At 41.3% G+C, this 25,662-nt stretch overlaps 2 protein-coding genes and 1 long non-coding RNA gene across 5 annotated transcripts in view; 2 read left to right on the forward strand and 1 right to left on the reverse strand.

Moving 5' to 3' along the window:
* LOC125327496 (cytosolic phospholipase A2 epsilon-like) overlaps positions 1-16,684 on the forward strand; it is a 32,149-nt gene extending 15,465 nt beyond the window's left edge. For 2 of the 3 annotated variants that reach the window (XM_048306998.1, XM_048306999.1), the window contains exons 5-19: positions 434-476; positions 893-956; positions 1,898-2,067; positions 2,192-2,284; positions 3,029-3,066; positions 4,239-4,374; positions 5,819-5,955; positions 6,258-6,483; positions 8,057-8,171; positions 8,590-8,727; positions 9,638-9,745; positions 10,808-10,996; positions 11,888-12,054; positions 12,789-12,975; positions 15,859-16,683. In XM_048306998.1, the coding sequence (XP_048162955.1) occupies positions 434-476; positions 893-956; positions 1,898-2,067; positions 2,192-2,284; positions 3,029-3,066; positions 4,239-4,374; positions 5,819-5,955; positions 6,258-6,483; positions 8,057-8,171; positions 8,590-8,727; positions 9,638-9,745; positions 10,808-10,996; positions 11,888-12,054; positions 12,789-12,975; positions 15,859-16,169 (2,122 nt within the window). In that variant the 3' untranslated portion in view covers positions 16,170-16,683. Of the gene's footprint in view, positions 1-433; positions 477-892; positions 957-1,897; positions 2,068-2,191; positions 2,285-3,028; positions 3,067-4,238; positions 4,375-5,818; positions 5,956-6,257; positions 6,484-8,056; positions 8,172-8,589; positions 8,728-9,637; positions 9,746-10,807; positions 10,997-11,887; positions 12,055-12,788; positions 12,976-15,858 lie in introns of all 3 variants that reach the window. The other variant, XM_048306997.1, reaches the window with a different exon arrangement.
* On the reverse strand, positions 4,335-20,619 carry LOC125327498. The gene is made up of 3 exons (XR_007204293.1): positions 20,426-20,619; positions 5,823-5,942; positions 4,335-4,516 (listed from the first exon to the last, which is right to left on the reverse strand). It is a non-coding gene; the product is annotated as an uncharacterized LOC125327498 (long non-coding RNA).
* The window catches only part of EHD4 (EH domain containing 4), a 30,137-nt gene continuing 24,318 nt past the window's right edge, over positions 19,844-25,662 (forward strand). Inside the window, exon 1 of the mRNA XM_048307001.1 lies at positions 19,844-20,097. Coding sequence (XP_048162958.1) covers positions 19,859-20,097 — 239 coding nt within the window. The 5' untranslated portion in view covers positions 19,844-19,858. The remainder of the gene's footprint in view (positions 20,098-25,662) is intronic.

Consider the following 25,662-nt stretch of genomic DNA (forward strand, 5'->3'; position numbering starts at 1 on the left):
GTGAAAGGAAAAAATGCCATGATGTGGAGAGGAGTTGAGAATTTTTAATTCTGTGACTTTCTCTTAAGATTTTTGTCTTACATAGTTCAGAGTTGGCTGGCAAATCCCACTGCAGTAAGTCTACAGATTTACTGGACAGTGTTCTCTGGGAAAGTCATGGCTGAGGAGAATATTGCTACCCAACTTGTGTTATACCATGCCTGTGCTACTAAGGCTGTTGCAATGACTTTCCAGGTGCCTTATGGCAGTTTAATAATTTCTGCTGGGTCATTATGGGGTATCTAGTATCAAGGGAGCATACTTACAGAAACAATAAGAAGGAGCAAAGAAAATAATAGTAATAAAAATTTCGAGAGAATAGTATGTCCTGTTCAGGACCAGTATCCAGAACATATTGTTTATAAAATGCATATTTTTTGTTCTTGTTTTCCAGCCAGGGTCCTCCTGAAACCATCATCACAAATGGGGCAATAGTGGTAAAATAATGTTTTGTTCTTTTGTGTTCTTTCCCACATCATTCCTTACCATAGCTGACTATAATGTCAGTGAGGGAAACAATGCAAATCTTTATTCTTTAGTGATACTTTCTCTTAGGAGCTTTATCTTTAAGGAGGCCAGCATGATCTTAGAGGAGCCTTCTGACTATTATAATTTTCCCTCGTTTTGTCTGCATCCATTGAAATTTACAATGTGTTTAGCATAGCACCATCTTCCCATGTGACAACAAATTAATTCTCACTTTCACTGTGTCTGGCAAAAGTGTCCAACAAAGCTGCCCCCCACATTTAAGCAATGACCTTTTGTACAATGACTCTTCCAACATCTGTCACCACTGGTGGTGAGATAGTGGGATGAGTTATCTAATTCTCTGTCCTCATCACACCTACTGTAGTGTCGTGAAGAAGCCTGTTTGGAAGTTTACTTAGACGGCAGGATGCAAAAGAAGCGTTTTTCAGGTAAGATTATAAAGTCTTAAAATTAATGTTAGTGATTTTACCATCCCTAACAAGGCCTGGACATTGCATCATCAAAGTACTAAGGCTTTAACTGATCACATTTAAGGTGATTTGTAAAAAATTTGCAGTAGGGAATGCCACCAGTCCTGCAGCAGGTATAGATTCAGGATTCTGACTTCATGGAGAGTCTTGTGCCAGACTAGAAATTACTAGAATCAGATGCTTATACAGAAGGTATCTAAAACACAAGCTGAGATTCTGCAAACCTCTGCTGCAGTACTGCTAAACCCTGAAGAAGCTTAATTCCTCAGGCGTTATAGTCCATGACGTTAACTTTGCTCAGGATCTCTGTCACTTCGACTTATGCATATGCACAGAAACACCTCATTTTTTGCAGGGGTTAGCCACTCAGCAGCTGGCTCCTGCCTGACCCTGGTCAAGATCCAGAATCTAGAAGTTCCTCTGCCCACATCCCCTGAGGGGCTGGATCTGGTAGGCAATCTCAGAGCATGCGTAACACACTCTGGCAGGATTAGCTAAGCTGTTTATATTAATAGGGTCATCTGCTGCAGAGTCAGATCTTATTTTAGGGGACTGAGAACTTCTTCAGCTCATTATTTGTCCTGGGATGAGGATGATTTACCATGCAAAGTACCTGAATGTATTCACTGTGTCATGATGCAACTGCAACAGAAAAGCAGCAGTCTAAAATTCCGTGCCATTCATGTCACATTCCCATCTGACTTCTTGCTCAGCACATTGTAATGATACAGTCACCTGAAATGTTTGTGATTTGGATCACTTTTAGAAGATAGCTTTCCAAGTACAAATGAAGAGGAGAAGGAATTTGCTCAAAGCTACCTTTTGCTTCTTTTTTTTCCTCTCTCTTTTTTTTACAATTATAAGTAACTTTGTGTATGCATTTTATCTCATTGTTTTAGAGAATGAGCTAACATTTACAGTGAGAGGATCCTTTGAAGAAACCCAGACAGTTTCAGTGGGCTGTGACTCCTGCTCCCCTATCCCAGGTCCCACTTTCTTCCACTATGCCAGATACAAGCAACCCTCCCTGGATGTTGCACTCAGAAGGAAGAGGAAGCTTTCCGCCTTTGTACGTTACCCCAGAACATGGTAGACAACACAGACAGTCCTATGACCTGACATTTATGTGTGAGTAGGCAGCAAGAGGAGAACATTTCTGTTTTAACCAAAAAGCACTCCATGCTACCTTTCAGTGTGCTTGCATGTCATGTGGAGCAAGGAGGAGAAGTGTCCCTCTGACAATCCCTCTGAAGTCACTCCCCTCTGAGCAGGAAGTAGTTGGTGAGGTGAGTGCCTGCTGGCCATGGGAATCCTTTGCAAGCTTTTTGAAATTCTTTCTGATTTGCAAGAAGCAGAAACCAAGGGCCACTTCTCTTTATACAGAGACAGCTGTTTTCTAACCTCCCTCCAATCTAGGGCAATGCATAGTGAAGTGAATTATTTGGAGCAAAATAAAATGGGAAATCCAAGGGAGAAGGGAGAAGAAGAAAAATGTCTAAACTGTTGCTCATTATCCTTCTGCTGTGCATGCACTTAACTAAGCTGGAAGTGACTGGGTGCCACTGGGACAGAGAGGTGAGGCTGCAGCCTGGGCCACTGCCACGGGAGGCAAACCTGAGCCACAAGGATGGGGTGCTCTGTCTCTCTGGCTTCCCCTTGTATCTAACATTGTTACGTGAGAGGCTCTGGTTTCAACACCTATCTTCAGTAGTGGATCCTGCCAGAGATCTGAGCTGTAGCACTGCAGCTCTTCTGGTATTTATTTGTGTAGCTAATTAGTAGCAGGCAAGCTACACCTGAGTTTTATGAGAGAGAAGGTGTGGACTACAGATGATAGTACTAAAGTCTTAGTCTATTAAATCAGTGCACATCTCTGGGTACTGTTGAAATACTGAGAAGGGATCTCAGTTTTTTGAGATTTGGAGTTTTGTAGGTGTAATGATGACTCAAAAGATCAATATCTGAGTGAGGGAAAGGGACTGTTCTGAACAAAATATTAATATTCATCATTTTACCTTTTCGATTTTCAGCACAGAAAATTTGATTTACTCCTTAAGGTGAAAAAATGGTAAGACATCTCTGGTTTTCCCCTTGCTTCTTTGTATTTAGATAGTTGTCAGACAAGTTCCAATCCCTTTGTTACTGCCTTTGTCCTGAATGCTGGTCCATCCTCATTTCAGACTACAAAATAAAATGCATTCAGTACATAATGTGAAGATTTTCAGCAACCAAGTTTTTGTAATGGGACAGGAAGTTAAGAAATTATGAAGAGCACACCAATTTTCTATTCATATTGTGCTGCAATCAATATTATGTGGTAAGGGCCACTGTACATACTCTGATACCTCTACATTTTGCTGAAAAATGCAGATTTTCAATAAAAGCAACATTTCAGAACTAATTGAAAAAAACCTTTCTGTTTCCCAAAAGGTCTCTTTAACTGTTTTCTTTCACTAAAAGATCAAAATCAGAGTATCTGGGTACTTTAGGATGCCAAAAAAAAAAAAAAAAAGTACCTGCTCTTATTGTTTTAATGTCTGCTCAAAGAGATAAATGCAAATAAATTCAATGAAGTGATTGACCATTTCTAGACCAAGGAAGCACACTGTGTGTTTTGGAATATCATTCAGGCCTTAGTAAAATTTATAAGGTGAATATGTTACATTATGTACCATATAGTAACAGGAGAGAGCTTCCAGAAAAGCAGGTGTATCTTCTATCGTGCTGTTTATTTTCAGTAAATATGCTATGAAACATACATACAGTTTACAGCTGTCATTTAAAAACTTCTTCCTTAGAACGGCTATGCAAGATTTTCATAGCAGCTTTCAAACCCCATATGTAGTGCTTATAAACATCAAAAGAACATCTGATCATGTAAATCTACAACTTCAGTAGAACGTTTCGCGGGTTATCAGTGGAAGTTTGCAGAACTTTTAAAAGCCACCTTTAAAACACTGCCCTCTGCAGGCGCCTGGATTTATGTCTGAAAAGAAACGACTGTTATTTGCAGCTATATTTAATTCCAGGCATCTTTGACAGGGAGAAAAAAAAAAAAATTCCTTTCAGTTCAAAGGCAGACGGACTGTTTTTCTCAAAGAACAAACCAGAACATTTAATATCTTCCTGCTTTGCTTTATATAGACCTGGTAGTGAAGGCATGTCTATTTATGAGGTAAAGCAATTAAAATGCTGGCTTAGACTACAGATGTGATGTATGATACCTGATCCGTGTTCCAGCCAGGATGACCTAGATGTACGCCTGGGGTTTGATCTGTGTGTCCAGGAACGGGATTTCATTCGCAAGAGGAAGAAGGTAGTTGCAGCCGCTTTGAAGGACATTCTCCACCTGGAAGAGGACTTGCAGGATGATGAGGTCTCTGAGACATAATTATTCTCTGCTTTCTGCACAGATGAGTGTCCAAATATAGCATTGGTGGTCACATTTTCCTGGAAACCTTGTAGTTTCATGTACAAACTATAGCTGAGTTCTTTTCTCTGTGGCTGACTTCTCTATTCTAGGGAAGAAATGAGTATTCATCAGAAACATTAATAAAAAGCCTGTAGCTCTGAAGCTAAAGAATCTAGCCTTGTGTTCAGTAGTAGCTTGCACCATAATGTAGAGAGAGGCTAGGTGCTCTCAGAACCAAAGCCAAAGTTTCTTTTAGGCCAGATCTACCTAGTGGATTCAGCGCTTCATTCCCTCATGGCTAAAACTGGACTTTATTTTGTTTATCCTTTGTGCCACCGCTTAGGTTCCCGTTGTGTGAGCACAGCACACTTCCAGTCTGACTTTGTCTGCTGTAGCATGTTCTTGCTCAGCAAACAGGTTTGATAACAGAGGTTTAAGGGCAGGGGAAAATCAGGTGTTGTTTTTTTTTTTTTAATTAGGCACCCATGACTGCGGTGTGAAGCCTAAACTCAAATGCAAACAGGATAAATTTTGCTTGTTTTGACCTAAACTGAGTTCAGCTTTTTTTGCACAGCTGGACCTTTCAAACAGAAGACCTTGCCTTTAAATGCCAGCACTAAGCCATGGGTTGTTCCCTTCCCCTCAGGTATATAGCCACCCATACTTCCCTGCAGAACAATCTCTCTAGATTCTCCTGATGATCTGTACCTGACATTCCTTCACTCCAGTGTACCTGTGTTTACTGTTAAAGGAGCCAATTCATATTTATGAAATAATTCTTTTTCTAAGACTTCCATCCCTATATTTCTATATGATCACAGAAGCAAATAATTGCAGCTCTCTTGCATACCTAGTACTGTATATACATATGTGGTAGGTGGAGTGAGCGTGGTTTCTCTTTTCCTCCAGCAACTGTAAAAGGGAATAGTGTCACCAGCCTCTGGTTTCAGGGATTCTGAACTGGCCTGTGCTCTTAAATCCATCAGTCATGACGTTTCTAGTATGGCCTGTGGATTAACTGTACAATAGTTTCAGCAAAGTTCAGGATAAAGGAGGTTATCACTGCTTGCATGGAAACCGTGAGACAGCACTGATATTTTCTGGCCTATTGTATCTGATAATAATCTGATTCAGATGAAAGAAGGTGCAATTTCCTCTAGTTTTTTTGCAACTTTTTGTTAATGGTTTTGAAATAGAGCACTGAAAATGTGATAATGGATTTCATGTTCTAATGCAGAGTTGCTTGACAGAGGTAAATATGAAGTATTTCTTACTCCTTACATGCCCCATTATTAGTTCATGTTTTTCTTCACATTGAACTGGTGGCATTTTTTTACTACTTTATCAGTGCTATCTCTGTGCCTTCTCAGACCATGTCACTAAATACATGTATTTTGGGATTGAACAGGTACCTGTGGTAGCAATCATGACAACGGGTGGTGGAACCAGAGCTCTGACAGCCATGTACGCTCACCTCCTCAGCGTGCAGGAAATGAATGTCTTGGACTGTGTCTCATATATCACTGGTTTGTCTGGAACAACATGGTAAGACCAAGATAAGTACACAGGAATTTTCCATAGATGACATCAGGAAGTGATCTTGAGTTGTATGATCTTAACTATCAAGAAAAGGCTTTTTCTTTTTCTGCTGGTTTTTTGTTGTTGTTGTTGTTTCTTTTAGTGGGTATTTTCCCCACATTTGGAATTAATTAAATATGTGGATAGTACCAAACACATGGTGTTTTTTCATGTAAATGAAGACATAATACACAAACCTTCATAACTTCCCAAAGCTCTGCTTCAGAACTCACACTTTCCCTGTGGTTTTTTTGTGTGGTTTTTTTTAGGACCATGTCAAACTTGTATGAAGATCCTGACTGGTCCCAAAAGGATCTCAAGGAAACACTCAATGATGTCCGAAAGCATGTACTTAAAAATAAGTTTGTTACTTGTTTTGCCCCTGATCGTCTGAAATACTATTTGAAAGAGTTGTGCCAGAGGAAACAGGAAGGACATCAGCTGTGTTTCACAGATCTCTGGGGACTCATCATTGAAAACATGTTACATGAAAAGGTACAATAACAGCACCTTTCTCTTCAGATTTGAATATCTAGTGAATACAGCAGTGAGGAAAGACATTAAATCCAAAAAATAGTTGAGATTGGAAGGGACCTCTGGAGTTCATCTTGTCCAAGCAAGATCAGGAACGGCCAGCTAGCCTGAACTATGGGCTTTGAATATCTCCACAGCTGAAGACTCCACAAATTCTCTGGGCGACACATGCCAACGTTTGGCCACCCCTAGACAAAAGAGGTTTTTTGCTTGTTTGTTTGTTTGTTTGTTTTTCTTATAGATGCCTAAAGCATGTGCCTTGGCAGTACCATTCATTATGTTTGTTGGCTGTATTATACAGATCTTAACATCACATCTGGTACAGAAAGGATGGGAATGAAAATAAGTAATAGGAAACTTACAGTATGAACAACTTCTAATTTATTCCTCACAGAATCTAAAAGAGGCTTACAAGAAGGTTGGAGAGGGACTATTCAGAAGGGCATGTAGGATAAGACAAGGGGGAAATGACCTTAAGCTGAAGGAGGGGAGGCTTAGATTTAGGTATTGGGAAGAATTCTTCACTATAAGTGTAGTGAGGCACTGGAACATGTTCCCAGAGCAGTTGTGGACTCCCTATCCCTGCAGGTGTTTAAGACCAGGTTGGATGGAGAGCATGGTTGATCTCCATCCAACCTGGTCTTGTGGAAGGTGTCCCTGCCTATAGCAGTGGGATTGGAACTAAATGATTTTTAAGGGCCCTTCCAACCCCAGCCATTCTGTGATTCTGTGAATTCACACAGAATTCAGGCTCTATTTTAATCTTCATGAATATTTCTTTCCCACTAGGCCATTTATACTTTGGAATGAGAAAACATTCACCCTGTAATATGAATAACCCCACACACATCCACATTTCTACTTCCTGGTCACAGCACAGTGGTAGAGACTCCCTGGGACTCTGTTCAGGAGGGAGCTGCAAGTGTCTCCACAGCCCTGTCCCCTGACCAACAACAGCCCAAGGGAAACCTGGTGGCACTGGTGGCACAGCCATCCTTCCACAGGCTGCTCTGGTGAGCGGGAGTACCTGCAGCTCTGCTTGTAGGATCACACAAACCTTGGTTCTGCTCCCAAACCATCCTACCCTTTCCACCCTGCCTGAGCTCTGCAGCAGAAGGGCCAAGGCTCGCTGAACCTTAACTTTTCATGAGCCTTGTCTCTGTCACAGGTCTGATGAAAAGGCATTTTTCTGGGAAGTCAGGGATGGGTTTACACTTTCATAATGAAATATTTCCTGTCAAGAGTGCTTTTCAAACGTTTCCAGACATTTTTTCTGAAATAAAAAATGTGGACAACAGCATTTTCTCCTTACCATATTCTTTCAACATGAATTTAGGATTATTTGTGTACTGAAGGGTTGGGGCAGGGGAGGGGCAGGGATAGGGATGTGGCAGCACCTTTCAGAACTAAATGTGTGGGGAGCATCCTAGTTGGAGTCATGTGTGCACTGCGTTGTCAGAACCCAGGTTTAGATGAAGTGGGAGTCTCTTTGTGTCATCCAATTGTCCTCAGCTACTGTCATTCTTCAAAACAGGAGGACTGCCATAAGCTCACAGATCAGCAGCAGGCACTAAATCAGGGTCAAAACCCCCTGCCCATCTACCTCTCTCTCAATGTGAAGGATAAAATCAGCGACCAGGATTTTAGAGGTAACAATATTCCAGAAGTGTATTTAACATTTAATCCCAATTGGAGTCAATTTAGGATTAGATAAGGATATCAATTCAATGTACAAATACTCTCAAAGGCTAATCCACCTCAGAGGAGAAATTTAATAGTTAGTATTTTGAAGACCTTAGTGTAATTCAGTATTCAGGATCTAAAGCAGGACAATGGAAGACATTATGCACTTCTATAGAAAGTGTCAGAAAGTTTACAGAGACATATAGATTTAAGAGGACAATTTGTTCTGCATATTCACCACTGCGAAATGTACAGTAAATAAATGCCTGCTTGCAAAGTGTGTTAATTAGAAACCAGTCTGCCTTAACCTGGCCAATATCGTATTTATTCAAATAATTGTTCCTGTGCTGCTGTAATCAGTCTGTCTTATGCCTTTTCTTTTAGAATGGGTGGAATTCACCCCTTATGAGGTAGGATTTCCAAAATATGGAGCCTTCATTCGTGCAGAAGATTTTGGCAGCGAGTTCTTCATGGGTCGCCTGATGAAGAAAATCCCAGAATCCAGAATCTGCTTTTTGGAAGGTGATTTGTTGTTCTGGGAAAATGTAATATAATATAATATAATCTGCTCCTGCACAAAGCCCTCTTCTGAAATTAAACAGTTAGTGTGTTTTTTATCTGCCTGGAGCAGTATATGGTAAAATACTAGGACTGGTAACAGGTCACTATCTGCAGGATTTTTTATTTTCTCTGTGATCTTATTCATCTTATCAGATGTATTGATTTCATCTATGGTTATGCTTACTGACATGAGACCTTCACAGTACTTATATATCTTTGTCAGCAACAAAAGTTGTGTATCATTGCTGCTGAGTTAAATCATCAGTTTCTTTTGCAGCCTGAGTCTCTAAAATACACCTTTTTATCTACAAAGTTCCTGCCACATCTTGCCCTGATTAATTCTTAAGATAACATTTCCATTTCAGAGTGCAAATAAGTCGGAATGTTTATCTTTTTTTCAGTCTTGCATAAAAAAAGTGAAAGCAGTAAGGAAATCTTTCTTCACTTTGCAAAAGCAATCTCTTGCCTCATTGTTCTTTCTACTTCCATCAACTGCACAAAGGAAAAAGGAAGTTTCAGGGGTTTTTTTGAGAAGTTGAAACTTTTTGCTTGTGTGGGGATTTCACTACAGCTCAGGGTGAGGCATAAGGAAGCAACTCAGAATCTCTCTGTCCCTGGCTGCAATTTCAGATAGGAACCCAGGTCTTCCCTTGCATAATCAGAAGTGCTGTCAGGTCACCAGCCCCTTTCTACACCTTGGCACTTTCTTCCTACCTTCTCTAGAGTGATGCAGGGACATTTCTGTCTCTGTTCCCTGAAGTGTCCAGTGACACAGTTATTTGACAGCAAATGTATTGCAAATTTAGGTTTACAGCAAATTTCTTTGCACCCCATTTATTTTCAAATATGTCACATATATCCTATGCCACAGGGGTCTGGAGCAGTGTATTTTCCTTGAATCTCATGGATGCTTGGTATATATCTGTTAATTCAGAAGACTTCTGGCACAAATGGACCCGAGACAAAATTGCTGACATAGGTGGGTTATTCTTATTATTTGATTATTTTGTTTTATTTTCTCTTTTCTTTTTTATTCTTTTCCTCTGTGCTGCTATTCTCTTACTGAATTTTACAAAGCCCTTTTGGAATGTTCTCTTCAGGGATTTCCATTATCCACATATAAACCAGAAGGAAATTCATGCCACGTATTACATATGGCAATTATTTCAGTTGTATGTGAAAAGAACCCACAGGATCCATCGTAGAAAAATAAAAGAGACAATGGCCCTCTTATGAGATATTTTCTGAGCACAAGGGTAAAACTAGAGAAAAATATCCCCATAAGTGGAAGATGCTCATGTAGCATTCCACAGTCTTCCAGATCCTCTCTCAGAAGTTGAAGCATCAGGGAAACAAGAGCAAACAACATCTTTTCATCTCTGAAGTCTACAAAGCGTTGATGCAAACTTCAGTACTGTTGGAAGTCATTCCAAACTAGTCATGAGGATGAGATTTGCAAAACATAATAGAAAATTAGGAAAGATATGCAGGGTCAGATTTGAAGGACAAATACACAAGACAAACACATTACAAAGAGAAAAGATGGCAAAGAAGAGAAGTATTTTGAAAAGGCTTATTTGTTTTATCTTCTAGCACTTGTAAGGAAGTAATTTCTGGTTGTTAAAACAAGGAGTCTGTATTTTCTAGTAAGGAACATTAATTATGTTTGTGTGGCTGAGAGATTGTTATTGTGTGGCTTTTCATGTGTCTGAGAGAGAAAGTGTGGCATGGACTAGCAAAGGAAGACAGTTAAGTGCAAGATATTTAATGGATAAAATCATAGCAAAGCAAAGAAATTTCTAGTAGGTGAGGTGAACTCTTTTTGCAGTACAAACAAAGCCTTTATCACTGTGAAGTGAGAAGAAGAAAGGGATTTTTCAAAGCTTAGCCAAAAAAAAAGTTGAGATTTGTGAAAATCCTGGAAGTAAAAAGAGAAAGAAGTCCAAGTTTTCCAAACATATTAAACCAAAGGATGACTGCACAGATTGACTTCAACAATGAAACAAACCACATACATAAACTGCTTTTCTTTCTTCTGCAGATGATGGAGCCCTATTCCCGACGAGACCAAATGAGCTGGATACTCGAGTGGTTTGTCCTACTGACAGCTTTTCAGAAATTTTCCGAGATGTTGCAATGTTACGTCCAGCAGCCTCAGAAATCCATAACTTCCTGAAGGGCTTCCAGATAAACAACAACTACCTAGAGAGCGAGTTTTCCAAGTGGAAAGGTATGGTAACAGCACCCTGCTTCAAGTTACAGTTTAAACCATCCTTGTGAAAAAAAAAATCCTTAAAAAGTTATCAAGCTAACTGCTTTTTTTTGTTTCATTCCGATGTTCTGATAGTATTTGAAGCTGTTTGTCACTGAAAGCTGAAATTAAGTAGCAGGGGAGGCTTCAAAACAAGTTTTTAAAAACAATTCATGAAGTCTCACAACTGGTAGATGAGAAAAATCCCAGTTAGTCACCCAGCACATCTGCTGCTGTGCCAGCCAGCCAGCCTGCATGCCTGCAGCAGGGCACTGGTGCTATCATACACTATCTCTTGCTCGGCCAATACTCAGGGGATGTGGGAGGGAGCTTCGGTTCCTGTTACATTTTTACTTCTAAGTAAGGTACAACCTTTGTAACACTATTCCCTGTTATCCAGGTAGGGAATTTTTTTGTTCAGTCTGGCACCAGATGTTCCACATACGATTGTAGCTGTGGGGCCACTCTCATAGTGAGGAAAGCACACAACATATTTAGTCTTTAGTGTGTTGACAGAGAGAGGTGCCATTTAATTTGTTTCATATTAACAACAAAAAGAAAAGAAAAGAAAAGGAAACAAAAAAACCCTACGCCAACATGATCAGAGTCACACACAAGATGCATTAAGTCTGTTCTCCTGAGCCCCAAGTTAATCGCTTTTAGTCAGAGGAAAGCCAAAGAAATTGCAGAGTAAAGATGAAAAGGGGAAGCCAGATGAGGAACTGAGAAATGACTGAACTGCAGCCATCAGCTATATAGGTAGGTCTAGGACCCAAGAGAAGTTGAAGTCTCTTTTTGTTAACAATAGACTTTCCTCAGCACCTCCCTTGCGTTGGGCACCTCCTCTGAAAAAATGTGCTTCTTTCCTAGACTGTGAGCTGGACTCCCAGCCCAACCACCTGACAACAGCAGCAGACTACCTCATCCTGATTGATACTGCATTTGCCTTTGCTACCAGTTACCCACCCCTTATGAGGCCAGAAAGGAAGGTGGATGTCATTTTGCATTTCAACTACAGCTCAGGTTCACAGACAGGGGTGAGTCTTGCACATTCTTCTTTATTGATTTCTCTGTTTCATCACTGAGTTGCCAGAATGGCTGATCCTCTACTCACAGAAACTTTTGTTTTTTCCCAATATCTGGGAAGTGTTAATAAGTTAACAGTCTACTGTTAACTGGGGGTCACATATCTTTATGGAACACTGCAAATGTTATCAGGAAATAATAAGTTAGTAAACTCTATCTGCTCATTTTTACATATAAGTCGTTTTAGCTGATTTGAAGGCAGTCAGATGTGGCATGAATGAAGCTAATTGTCTTTAAACACTGTCTAATATTTCTCAATGCAATCATACATATTCCTATGCAAGGAAAAATGTACCTTCAGGACAATATAACTGCAACAATAGAAGGGTTTGATGCAAACCCAGAAGACCAGATATGCAAATAAATGCAACAACAGTTTGTGTTTAGGAATGTTAAATTCCTTAGGAATAAAAAGTTGTCTAAGGCAACTTTTTCATAGCCAAATGTGGCATGTAGCTTTTTGAAGACAGGCACATATACTCAGATCCATCTCACTTAACTCTGGCCTTCCAAGTCTTGACTCCATAAACAACCTACACCTAAATTGGGTGTGTACCATAATCTGTCAGAACCTGTCACTTACCCCACAAATATTCCCAGTGAAATTAGGTTTTGGTCAAATTCAAAGTTCTTCCCATATGTTCTGATGTTTTCTTTTGTTTTGTTTTCCTCTTATGGCAACCAGCCCCTGAAAGATGCCTCTAAATACTTTGCAAAACAGGGAATTCCTTTCCCTACAAAGGTGCCAGATGATCAGGAAACTCTACATCTGAAGGAATGCTACATTGTTGGTGATAAAGAGAGCCCAGAAACACCTATTGTGATATTTTTCCCTCTAGTAAATGACACCTTCAGGGAATACAAAGCACCTGGTAAGTTTATGGTTACCCATCACATTAACAGAGGCAGCAGCCACTTTCTTTCTCTTTTTTTACTGGATAATAACTGCTCTTCAGATCATGCTGTAATAACAGACTTGAACCCTCTTTGCTTAGATCTGAACCAGATAAAGAAACTTAAAATATGTGACTTTTCCTAAACAGTAGAGAAGCATCTGGAATCAGCCTTTGGCAAATATTTTCCTCTTCAAATTTTTTTTTTGGCTTTTCATAAGCAGACTGTACTTAATTGAGGAAAAGAATATTCTGTTTATCTGCAGTAGCAGAAATTAGCAGCGGTAATTTCCTCTCACACTTGTCATCCGCTCCTGTTAGAGAATGCTCTGAGGAGCCTAAGGATTTCATTGTTTGAAATAATTTCCAGGCTTACAGTTAGGCAGATAACCTTGTAAAAAAAAGCATGCAGAAGCAAAGTGATGGAAATGTTACATGGAGGTATAGCGAAGTGATGAAAGTACAACACTGAGCCATTCCAACAGTGTCTGTTCACTTTGAAATTTAAAGAGTTTCAATAGCAACATTGCTAGTCACTTCTAAACAGGTGAATTCTAAGTTCTGGTACCATATCCCACATGCCATACTACTCTGTTGGCACCAAAGTCTCAGTTACTCCTTCTCCAGATGCTAAAATTCCTAACTCACATTGTGAGTTCACTTCAAAGCCCCACAATGTACTTGAAAGCCAGAAGTTCTAGGTTGGTACATGTACATTAAATTTAAAACCAAAACAAATGCAGAAACTATTGTCCCAATTGTATCAATTCTTATCCTTTTATATTAAGTAAGTTGTAAAAAATAATATGGTACTTTTGCTTTGTTGACTGAGCTCATTTCATGTTTGAGGTGTACAGCTGGGGTTTTGAACAGGACTCAAATAGACCAAGGGTATTTATGGAGGTACACACACCATTCTACTCCAGCTCCTTACCACTGATCAGATAACAGAAAGGTTACTTTCTGCAGTTGCCCTTTGTAGAGAGAATTAAAGAAAGGAGAAAAGAAGAAAGAAGTAGAAGAAGAGCTGAGAATTAGCTCCTGTAGTGCTCTTCTATACTGCACTGCTCTTTTGTACTGCTCTGTGAGGGAGTTTGCCTGCCTTCTTTCCCTCAATAATTTCCAGAAATGAGGGATGATGTGCCTAAGTCAGTTATCTACTATCAGGTGTATCTACTATCAGGTGTACATCAGATGATGTGCAGATGTTAAATGTAAGCATATATTATCAGGGAGTCTAAAAAGGGGTGTTGCTAGCTATGAAGAAAATTAATTTGAAGACCTGCATGCTGTCTGCATATTGCATACACTTGAGGCAAGCTTGTGTTGCCCAACCGGTTCAGCTGGTAGCTGCACGCTGAGATTAAAGAGGAAGGGAAAGAAGGGGTCCTCCTTGTCATGCCCCCTCAGGCAAAGTGTCAGCTGAGCTGGCATGAAAGGGCTCTGTCCATGCAGCTTTTTGGGAGAACTGACACCTCACAGCTGAGACCTGGCCTCCACAGCAGCAGGATGGATGCCACAGAAGGTCCTGTGAGGCTGGAAAAGGATGTCTGCCCTTTGTTAGTGACAGACAGAGATCAGCTTAATTTATAGTGCTTCAGTACCATGCCCTAGCCCAGATCTAAATTGTACAGCATGTGAAATATTAGTACAATCACATGAACAGGCAGGTTTTTCATAGGCAGCTCATCCATCAGCTCATTCAGAGGGGAATTTAGAGTCTGAGCAGTAAACAAGTAAAACTGACATATTCAAACTGGTTACATGCTGTACTGTTAGGCTATTCCATGATCAAATAGAAAGAGGATTCTCTGTGTAAGATTTACTCTGCTTCAATTGAGTGGTACCAGTTCACTGTAACTCTGTCTGCAAAGCTGAGAGGAGTACAGCTTTTGGACTCAGACAGACCCTTCAAGGAAAATCAGAACCCTTTCTTCAGTGTTGTTAGATCCATGTTGGCAGAGAAGATTGCCTGAATGCATGAGGTCTTATCAGTGAGATGCTGACTTTTCTCAGGGCCTACCCCCTTGCTGTGGTTCAGGTGGTGCTGGTTATCTGTGGCTGTGGAGGGTTCTTGTTTGTTACAGTAACACCCTCTTGGGCAAAGTGATGGTCTCACTGGAGGCTGACAGAAAAATTCTCATGTCTCTGATACTTTCTCTGAGAGTATTGCCTACTATTTCTGTGTTGTTAATACTCTCTTTCCCTCATGCCAGCTGTCAGAAAACCAAAGGGTCTGTGGAAATGATGAGGAAGCATAAAAATGTATGTGAACCCTCATGTCAGGCTGTCCTGATTTCATCTGGGAAAGAGTTAATTTTCTTCCTAGCAGCTGGTATAGTGCTGTGTTTGGGATTTAGAATGAAAGTTATGTTGTTCTTCCTTTTCTGTCCCATTAAACTGTCTTTATCTCCACCCACATTTTCTCCCTTTGCTCTTCTGGTTCTCTCCCCATCCCTCAGTCAGGGTGCACTGAGCAAGCAGCTGTGTTGCTTAGCTGTTGGCTGGGGTGAAACTGTGACATGGGAGTACAGACTAGCACACAGCACTGGATCTCTGTGTCTTCAGGTCTCTGCCCCAGACAGGGATCTTCAGCCATCCTGTAGCACTCAAAGGCATCTAAATCCAGTAATCTTCAGAATCCAACAAAATTAATTGACCTCTTCCCTTCCAAGAACCTGTTTATTCTATATACTAGCAGATAGATAGAAGTTCAGCCTGCTCGTATGCTGTGTCTCATCGGTGCAAAGTCGAACAAAAAACTAATATAGTTTAGGGTTGTGATGCACTATTTGTGACTGAGAAACACCCAGACCCTAATTGTTCTTTTGCAAATTAACCATATCACTGCTTGTCTGGTAGGTGTGAAGCGTAGTCCCTCAGAGATGGCAGAGGGTGAGGTTGATGTTGCCAATGCCTGTGGCCCATATTACATAAACAATCTGAGCTATTCAGAGGAAAATTTTGACAAACTGGTGAACCTCAGTTACTACAACGTCCAGAACAACAAAGATTTGATTCTTCAGGCCTTGCGTACTGCTGTGGAGCGGAAAAAGCAGTGTAAGAAAGAGCAAGCACTGCAAAAACCACCCGATGGCTGTGGCATGTGTGTGCCTGACAGAGAGGGAACCCAGCACTTGGCTGACTGCCCAGCACCAGGGAATATGAAATAAAGTCTCTACGAGTCCTGTCGATGAAGAAGGAAAGGAATTTTATTAGGAAGTGAAGAAAAGCCAAAGAATGCTAAGAATAGCACTTCATTTGTCATCAAAAATGTTAAAGCCTGTCTGTCAGTGGAGAGAATAAACTCAAAAAACCAGCTCTTCCTTAATGAACTAATGTGCTTCCCTCATTGACAACCTTAGGAGGGCAGCTAGGTGAGGCTGTGCTCCACTGTACTTGCAGAAGTGACCTTCCAGGCCAGGGCGAAACTGCGTGGACAAGGAAGCATGAGGAAGTTTACACTGACTGTATCTGTGTTCTACCTGTGCTATAAAAACAGAGGATTGCCAGTCCAGAAATGCAGCAGAGAACAAAATCCATTGTCTCTAAAACAAAATCAAAAAAACCATTTGTGAACTAAGGAGTCTTTATGTGAATGTAAATAAATATTAAATTTATATAATATACCACTTCTTTTGAGTAGGAGTTAGAGCAAATAAACATTTTTCATACCAAATACATGTTAAGGCCATTTATTTTAGGTGCTTCTTCCTCTACTAGCAAGACAAAGACAACGGGCAGACATTTCATAGCTGCTGAAAAATTATTGAAGAAGAAAGTATATCTGCTCCACACCTAGATGTAAAGTGCTCTGGGATCCTGGGACCCCTTGAGTTTAGGATTACAACTACGACCCATCTCTACAAGAACCAACTCATGTTAATTTATTTTAGCAATCTGGGTTTAAATGCTATTGATAATACCAAATGTTCTTTAATATTAATAATATTAAAGTCTTTGAGCCTATTACATAGAAATGACACAAGAAACACAGACAAAGCAAAACTGCAATTGTATACCTAATATCATTCATGCAAACGTGATTTTTTTTTAACTTGCTATAGAGTATGGCAACTGAAGTTAACAGAAGATAAACTTTCAGTTTTCTGACACTTCGGTTGTGACATTAACATGGCTCCTTTCCAGTAAGCAGTCTGGGTTTTTGACAGATGGAATCTGTAAAAGTCTACATTTATTCTTCTTCTAAATTTTTTAATTCAATGCTAGTGGTTTATTTATTAGACAGCTTATATCTACAAGCCCATATTTCCTACAGCTTTCCCTGCTCCTCAGTTCTGCTGTAGTATTCTTTGTCAAGAAACCCTGTTATTGTGGGCCAAAAATGGAAGTCTTACAAATTCCTTTGCCCTCAAGGTTGAGGGTCTCCTCCTAGGTGGTGCACAGAGATGTAATCCTTCTGTTTGCCACTTAGGTCAGTGAACACTTTACCTGCACCCTACAGGAGCCCATAGAGCTCCTGGACTGTATGACCAGAGTTTATCTCCCATGGAAATGAGAGAGCAAAGACAGCAGTCCTGCTGATGAATGCTGGATCTCATCACAATATGGGACAGCATGTAGCCAGAGGGCACAGCCAGACCTGGGAATTTGGAAGCGCTCCCAGGTTCCCATATACAGTTAGAGCTTTGTTGTCTGAAGGGCAAAAATTATTTCACCGACAGCAGGAAGCATGTAGGCAGGAAGTCTGAAGACCAGCAGAATGAGGTGTGCGAGTGCAAACACTTCCCTGCCCTTCCTGCTGCTTTCTAGCAGACACGAAAGGGTCATGGAGAACAATGAACACTTTACCCCATTTCAAAAATCTTGCATGGAATACTTACTCAGTATCTCAGTTTTCTCTGTTCAACAAGAATACAGAGGAAAATGTCAGGCCTGATCAAGGAGGTGGAACTGCTTCCACACAAGGCATGAATAGATAAAGAATCTGCCCCCTAGAAAAAGCACAGGAGGAGTGAAAGGCAGAGAAGAGAGAGATGCACGAAGTCAGTGCACCTCTCTTCTATCACAAGACCTGGAGGGGATCAGACAAAACTAGCAGGCAGCAGGTTTAAAGAAAGTGAGGTAGTTCTGCACACATGTAATTAAGTTTTCTTGCTGATAAAATTTTATGCATTCAAATAACTGATTGATGCACTCACTGGAAGATTTTTGGGGACTGAAAAAATATAATGCTTCTGCATCTGCCTCAGTCCTGCACTGAATCATAAATTCCCAGAGACTCAGAGGACAGTCTGAGATAGTATTGTACCTGCCCTGTGAGATATGTAAGGTTCTCCAGTCACTAAATACTGGATGTAGCACCACAGACAAGGGGAAAAGGAACCTCACTTCACACCGCAGTACTTAGGTTTTCCACAGCTCAGATATTTTTGCAGATAATTAATAGTTAGGAGCAGTCAGACCTCAAAAGTTGAGGTGATAGAAGACTAATTTAAAAGAAATCACTGAAGTAACGTGTGATTACTTAATTACCTATGAATTAACTTAATTACCTAAGAATTAACCCTCAGAGAAAAGTAATGACAATTAAAGAAATACAAAACCAAACTATGAAAAGGAGATTTTAAAAAATGAGGAAACCAGTCAGCAAGACCCTATGTGAAATGGTATAAAATCTTTAGACTCAGCATGGAAATTGCAACAAAAGAGTTGCAAAACATATGTGCAGCCCTAAATAAAATGCAAAGCAAGGAACCAAAAGAAGGCAACGAGGTTAAATGCCCAGAACTGAGCATTGCTAAAGTCTAACATCTGTTCTTTGAGGAACAGTGTAGAGAGGAAGGAGATGAAAAGAGCACATCTAAACCTGCTAATTTATTTAGAAAAGACCTGGACCATACTGAGAAAATGAAGTATTCAATATGGAAATGAGGAGGAAGAAAGGTACATAGATAAAATGTGAAACAGTAGATGTGCTGGACCAGCAAAAGGGGATTTAAATGATACGGATGCTGAGAAGGAGCCATAAGTGTGTAACACAAAAGATACATTTGTAATATAGTGTTTAAATACAGTTTCAGCAAAATTTCCCACTCCTTTTTTTTTTTTTTAACTGAGATCCCAAGTTTTTTATTTCTATGTAGTTAGCGAGCACAAACTTTAATGTCAGAGGATAAAAAAATATTTGTTTTATTGATTTTCCCAAGGCTGTAGTGAATGTGGTATTATACTCCACTGAAACCTCCTGTAAAATCAATGGGCAAGGTGATCCTCCTACGCGGCTTAACACAATGCAGGACCTAAGGTTAAAACTAATGGCCGTACCTGCTACACACGTCTCGCAGAAACATTTCCATGTTATACTAAGATTTTTCATTGTGTTTAAAACGGTTGCCTGATGTCGTAGCTAAACACCACGGCGCTTAGTCACACACTTCTTTGGCATCCAAAGACATCAACCATCAACAGAAAAACACGAAAAGCGTTTGGGCGGTTCTATGTTCAGATCGGAGCTGTCAAAGTGTTTCCGGATTTCATCGCAAGGGGTTGAGATTTTAGCGCAGAGGACCAGCAGGTACAATTAACCTCCAGAGGCGGACTTTTGGCCAAAAAAAAAAAAAAAAAAAAAAAAAAAAAAAAAAAAAAAAAATCCTCGGATTCTGAAAAAAACCCGGACCAACTTCCTCTTCAGAAAAACCCCAAACCCACCCGGCTCCGAGGGTGTGTGCTGCATGGAGAGGGCCCCGCCCGGCCCCGCCGCTGAGCGGAGCGCGGCAGCGCTGCTGGCACCGCCTCTCGCCGGGCCGCGCCGGGCCAGGGCGGGTCCGCGCCGGCGGCTGCGTGCGCGGGAGGCGCGGCGGCGGCAGTGGCAGTGCGGCGGGGCGGCAGCGGCGGCGGGATGTTCAGCTGGCTGGGGAAGCAGGGCGGCGGGCGGGAGCGCGGCGGCGGCACCACCGACGTGGTGCAGACGGTGACCGGCGGGCTGCGGGACCTCTACCTCCGCAAGCTGCTGCCGCTGGAGGAGCACTACCGCTTCCATGAGTTCCATTCGCCCGCCCTGGAGGAGGCCGACTTCGAGAACAAGCCCATGGTGCTGCTGGTGGGGCAGTACAGCACCGGCAAGACCACCTTCATCCGGTAGGTGACCCCCGGCGTGCGCGGCCCCTGCTCCCGCGGCCCCGCTCGGGGAACGCCGGCCGGCGCCCTGCCCGCCTCGCCCCCGCCGGCCGCTCGGTCATCCTCGCTCACCTCCTGCCCGGGGTGGTGCTGCCTGCGGTAAATCCCTCCCACGCTCTGGCGGCGCAGCCCGCGGCGAGCCCGCCCGTGCGGGACAGCGCTGCCCCGCGGGTGCGAGCCGAGGCCGGGCAGCGCCGTGCCGGTGACAGGCGGCGGGGCGGCCCCGCAGCGGGGTGACAGGGCTGGCCCCTGCCCGCGGCCGGCGACCCTCCCGGCCAGCGGGGCTTACCGAGAGCCTCCGTGCTGTGTCGAGGATGGTGCCGCTCCCGACCCTGTTACACGCTCTGTAGCTCGCCGCTTGCTTCCTGTTCAAGAATATTATCTCTATTTCATGTTCTGCTGAGAAAGTGTACCCTCGTTGTCTACTTCCTCTTAGTTCTTTTAATCTGTAAGTTGTTTCAAAGGAAAACCAGGAGCTTCGTGTTAAAACGGTATGACTGCACCGGCCGTGAGGGATCATTTAACCTTACCTCCTCTCCTTTCTTTCCCGAAAGTAGCTTAATGCACAGATCGGATGTGATGGTAAAAGCGTAACGTGACAAGAGTTTTGGGCAAAAAACACGTGGTATCTGGAAAGTCTCCCCTTCCATGTGCCTTTATTTTGATCAATTAGATTGAAGAAGCAGTATCACTACTAAGGCAGCTTAACAGTGTTGTCCCTGTTGTAGTATTTTCTGTCTTTCCTCTGTTCCTTATTTCTAAGTTTCTTAGTGACTCATTTTCAGGAAGCTGAAGCATATCTCGGGTAAGCACAATATTATAAACCTACGAATATTTTGCATATGTTTGAGTTTCCCTCTCACCTGCGCCTTACAAATCAGTCTAAGGTTGTGCCCAACTCTGCAAAAGACACTGAGTGGTCACTTGGTTCACATTTTGACGTGCTTATATCTGAAGTTCATTACAGTCCTTCTGTAAAATTTTAAAAGATTTCTTTCAGTTCCAAAGACTACCGGCAGCCTTGCCATAACAGTGTTTTCTTCTTGCAGTGCAAAATACCTACCTCCTCTCTCCACTGAAGAGCAATGTTTACCTTTAATCACCTGAGAGCTTTTCAGATGTTTGCAGAACTAATCATGTGTCTTTTCTGGTTTTACAACTAGCTAATTGAAAGCTTGAAGCTGAACATGGTTTCTTTACTGATTATGACTGAATTCCCACAAACACATAAAGAGGTGTTGCTCAGAGGAATATTTTTAAAATAGAAATAAGGCTGTAATTAAAAGAAAAGAAACTTAGTTTCAGGATCTCCACAGACAGTCACAAGGTGGTGTGTGTGGGGGGGGGTGTTTGATTTGGATTTTTCTAACATTTCTCTAGGCATACTCATTATTTTCTTCTTTAAAATTACAGTTGCCTTGTTAGTCTGTATATATTTCCAGATAAGTGTAGTTACTTGGCTTATGAACAAGGGATGGGGAGAGCATGGGTAGTACAAAGGGAGGCAGAAAGGTCCCAAATATGTGCATACCAGAACTTGTTCTGCCTGTCAGCAGAGTTGTTCTGTTATTTGCAATTCATAGAAAACTTTATTTCTCCCCTCCTGTAAGAGTTTGCCGTGATTGAGAACACTGGTTCTTGATTTATGAACATTCAACTTTTCTGTCCTTTACAGTTGCCTGCATTTGACTGAAGTGCAAGTCAGTATTGTGCTTAGAAACATTAATATTCCTTGCAGTGCCTTATGTGTCTTTTTGCTACTGTTGCTTTGTGAGTAACTTATTATCACTGTAACAATAAAATACCGAGCAAAAGGGTTGATTGATACTAATGTACAGTCGGAATGAGAAAAGACCTATAATTTATTACAGCTCTTTCCAGCTTTTTTTTTAGCATTTGTTAGTGCTGGATGAAGATGCCCAGACAATTTTGACAAAGATGAAGTTTTCAAATATGGTTTCTCATGTGTTATATTAAAATACCTGACTTGATGCAGGAGGTGGCTTCTACTGTGATGTACCCTTCTATTCACCCTCTTACCCCTTCCTCCTGTCCACATTTTAGGTAGCTTGCAGAGCAGTTTAATCTTTACACAAGGTATTGGAGAAGGCAGGTATTGAGTGTTGAGCCCAAATCAGTGGCAGAATATCTGTTATTGCTTCTAAAGGATCTCACTGTGATTAACATTCATTACCTCAGTGTTCTCTATAGTGTAGATAATAATTGGTTGAATCAGCATGAGAAAATGCTCCATTGAAGATGGGCAGCAACTTAGACAATAGTGTCACAGTGACTGTTACTCAAAATCCAATTTAGAGGAGAAAAAGAAGGGCAAAAAAAGAGAAGTTCTCGTATGCTGTGTGCAAACTTAGAAGAAGACATGGGAAAATATTATAGTGTCCAGATCAGCCAGAAATAAATTTCCCCTCTAGTAGGCTGAATCTCCTATGGAAAAATATCATGCCCTCTCAAGATTGTTTTAATTCAATCTTTGTCGTAGATTATTTTTTCTTAGAATGAAGTAGCGCTACAGGGTTTTTATTCCTGCAAACCTTTTAATAAGCAAACATTATTTTAAATCTTAATTAAAACTGCTTTTTGTTCACATTTCTCCACTTCATAGTCAGGAGGGTATATTAGGTCTGCCTAAGTGTTTACTACTGGGTTTATGTGTGAACATAACAATTCTGTTTAGCTGTCAAATATTCATTTGGGATTTGCTTTAATTTAGACATTATCGTGAGAACTTCACATTTTCATACCTCTGACACATCCATATCCACCCAGTTCCTTCCACTAAGTCTTTATGGAAAGCACGGATCTACCAGTGACTAAAGGTCCCTGGGGATTAAGATATGCAAACAAACACTTCCAGGTTTCTTTCAGCTCTTATGTTTTTTCACTCAGTGCTGTTTATCCGCTTTGGCACTTGGAACAATGCAGTGAAACCTGTCAGTTTTGCTGTCTAAGGTGTAGTGTGGTGATAGTTTTATTCGAGTATTTGACAATGCTGATGATTCAAGCAAATATATCCCAATGTGAATGCTTGTCCAATTGTGTTTAATGAAGTGGGAGCATGGTGAGAGCCAATTGCTTATCTTACTCTGAGCTGCTTGGCCTTGCAGCTTCTGTAATTGTCTCAATTTCTCATGCCTGTTTTGGAAAAGAAATGGGGAAAGGAAGGGGAGGAGAATTGTACTGTATGAAAAAAAGATAGGAGGTAGTCAATGCAAATAGATAGTTTCTTTTCTTCTAACAGTTAATTAAACTTCTAGTCTAATAGTGTTTAACTTGTCATTTATTTTTCTATTTTAAAAGTGTAGGAGACTGTTGTTTTTTTTAAAGAACTTATCAACATGAGACAAACCAGAAGTAAATTCCTCAGAGTGCCAGGCTGTGCCTTTACTTTGCTTGCAGGTATTACTCAGAGGTTAAAAACTGTAAACTTCCTGCGATTTAACTCAGCCAGAGTTATTTTTTATGAAAGCACCCTTTTGCATGCATAATGTCTAGAGTCTGCAAGTGGGTGCAATTGCTTGTGCATCTGCATCTGTTTCTTCAGGGGTGAAGTGGGGGGAAGGTCCGTCTTAATTTCTTTGGGTGAAAGCTGTACCTTCTTTGTTACATGAAAGCTTTGACTTGTTTAGAGCAGAATTCTTACACTAAAGCGAACATCTGCTAGTTTTGCTGTTTAAAAAAAAGCAGAATATTTGGTGCAGTATGTAGCGTGGAGGTGAGCAGCCCTGTAAAGGAGCCATGAGTTTATCTCCTGATGCATCACAGGGTATCCCCGTTCAGTGCTGCTCTGTCCAGCTCACTTGCATTTGTGCATTAGCGTGGCCTAGCTAATGCATTTAAACTTCAGATGATAATCAGTATTTGCAACTGTGAGTAATATTTTCTGTGTCTGGAACTTTGTAAACTGGTTTCCCATAGTCTGGCTATACATCTTGCAGAGGAACATAGATGAATGTTTATTGGCAAAGCTGAAAGGTTATAGCCCAGGTAAAAACAAAGGGCGAAGAATCAACAGGATGTCTGTTGTTTGATCTAGACTGTCTTTGGGGCATTGGCTATTTTTAAGCATTCTTCCTGTGAACCTTTTTGAACTCCTTCTATGCTGAAAATTCCTGAGAAGAGCATGTAGTTGCTGATGCTGAAAATCCAGGTATTTTCCTGTGCTAATGTAGCATTTGGTACAGAAACATTGGCAGCTTTTCAATTTACAGAAGACTGCTCTTACTTTTTGTGTGGGTAAGTAAAACTGTTTATTCATGCTGAGGAGTGTGTTGAGGCTTAGCTCACCCCACAACTCCAGCTTGCAACCAAGCACCACACAGCCACTCACACCCTGCACAGTGACATGGGGGAGAGAATCAGAATGGTAGAAATGAGAAAACTCATGGCTTGAGATAAGGACGGTTTAGTAGGTACAGCAAAAGCATCACAAGCAAGGCAAAGCAAGGAACTAATTCACTCCTTTCCATGGGCAGGCAGGTGTTCAGGTATTCCCAGGAAAGCAGGGCTCTGTCATACATATGAGTGACTTGGAAAGAGAAAATGCTATCACTCCAAGCGTCTCCGTCTTCCTTCTTCCCCTAGCTTTATATGCTAAGCACGTTGCCATATGGTACAGGATATCCCTTGGGTCAGTTGGGATCAGCTGTGTCCCATCTTAACTCTTTGTTCACCCCCAGCCACTTGCTGGTGGGGTGGGGTGGGGTGAGAAGCAGAAAAGGCCTTGATTCTGCCTAAGTGCTGCTCAGCAGTAATGAGGACATCCCTGTATTGCCAACACTTTTCAGCACAGATCCAAAACACAGCCATATAGTAGTTATTGTCCCAGCCAAACCCATCACACTTGAGCACAGCCAGTGCTCAAGAACAGGTTTATTTTAGTCTGTACTAATTCTTGATGTGCAACTGTGAGCCAATCTTAATGGAAAATACCTTTGTTGCAAAGCGATTGGTGTGTCTGTTGAATAGTTGTACCAGGCAGAGCATTGTGACTGTTGGGTGGGGCTTGGTATTGGAAGGAGGTCTTGCCTTCCTGGTTTGTTATCGCTGTAAAAGCCTGGTTTTTAACATGACATTATGACATTAACTTGGAAGTATCATTGCAGTTCAGTAGCACTGTATTCTGGTTTAGTCATTTCAATAAACAGCTAATCTGAATTTGCGCTATCAGAGCAGCAAATAGAGATGTTGGAAATCCTGAAAGTACTCTGTACTTGTAACTCTTTAATTCTGCAAGTGTTACATGTGCAGCAAATTCATGAGCAGGCCATGAAATTACTTTTTTAGGCATCTAAAAAACTGAATGTCCTTATTCATGCCATGATTTATGAGCTTATGATAGATGGCAATTATCCTGTTACCCTGGAGGTGTCTGCTCCTGTATTCAGATCCCACAATGTAGTTTTCCTTGACCTGGGATATGGGACTTCACTCCTGGCCATTTGATTCAATATATGTTCTTTACTGCTGCTCTTGCACCATCTTCTTGTATGTGTTGTCTGTCACCTT

The sequence above is a fragment of the Corvus hawaiiensis genome, chromosome 6 (genome assembly GCF_020740725.1).
Source record: "Corvus hawaiiensis isolate bCorHaw1 chromosome 6, bCorHaw1.pri.cur, whole genome shotgun sequence".
NCBI classification, from domain to species: domain Eukaryota; kingdom Metazoa; phylum Chordata; class Aves; order Passeriformes; family Corvidae; genus Corvus; species Corvus hawaiiensis.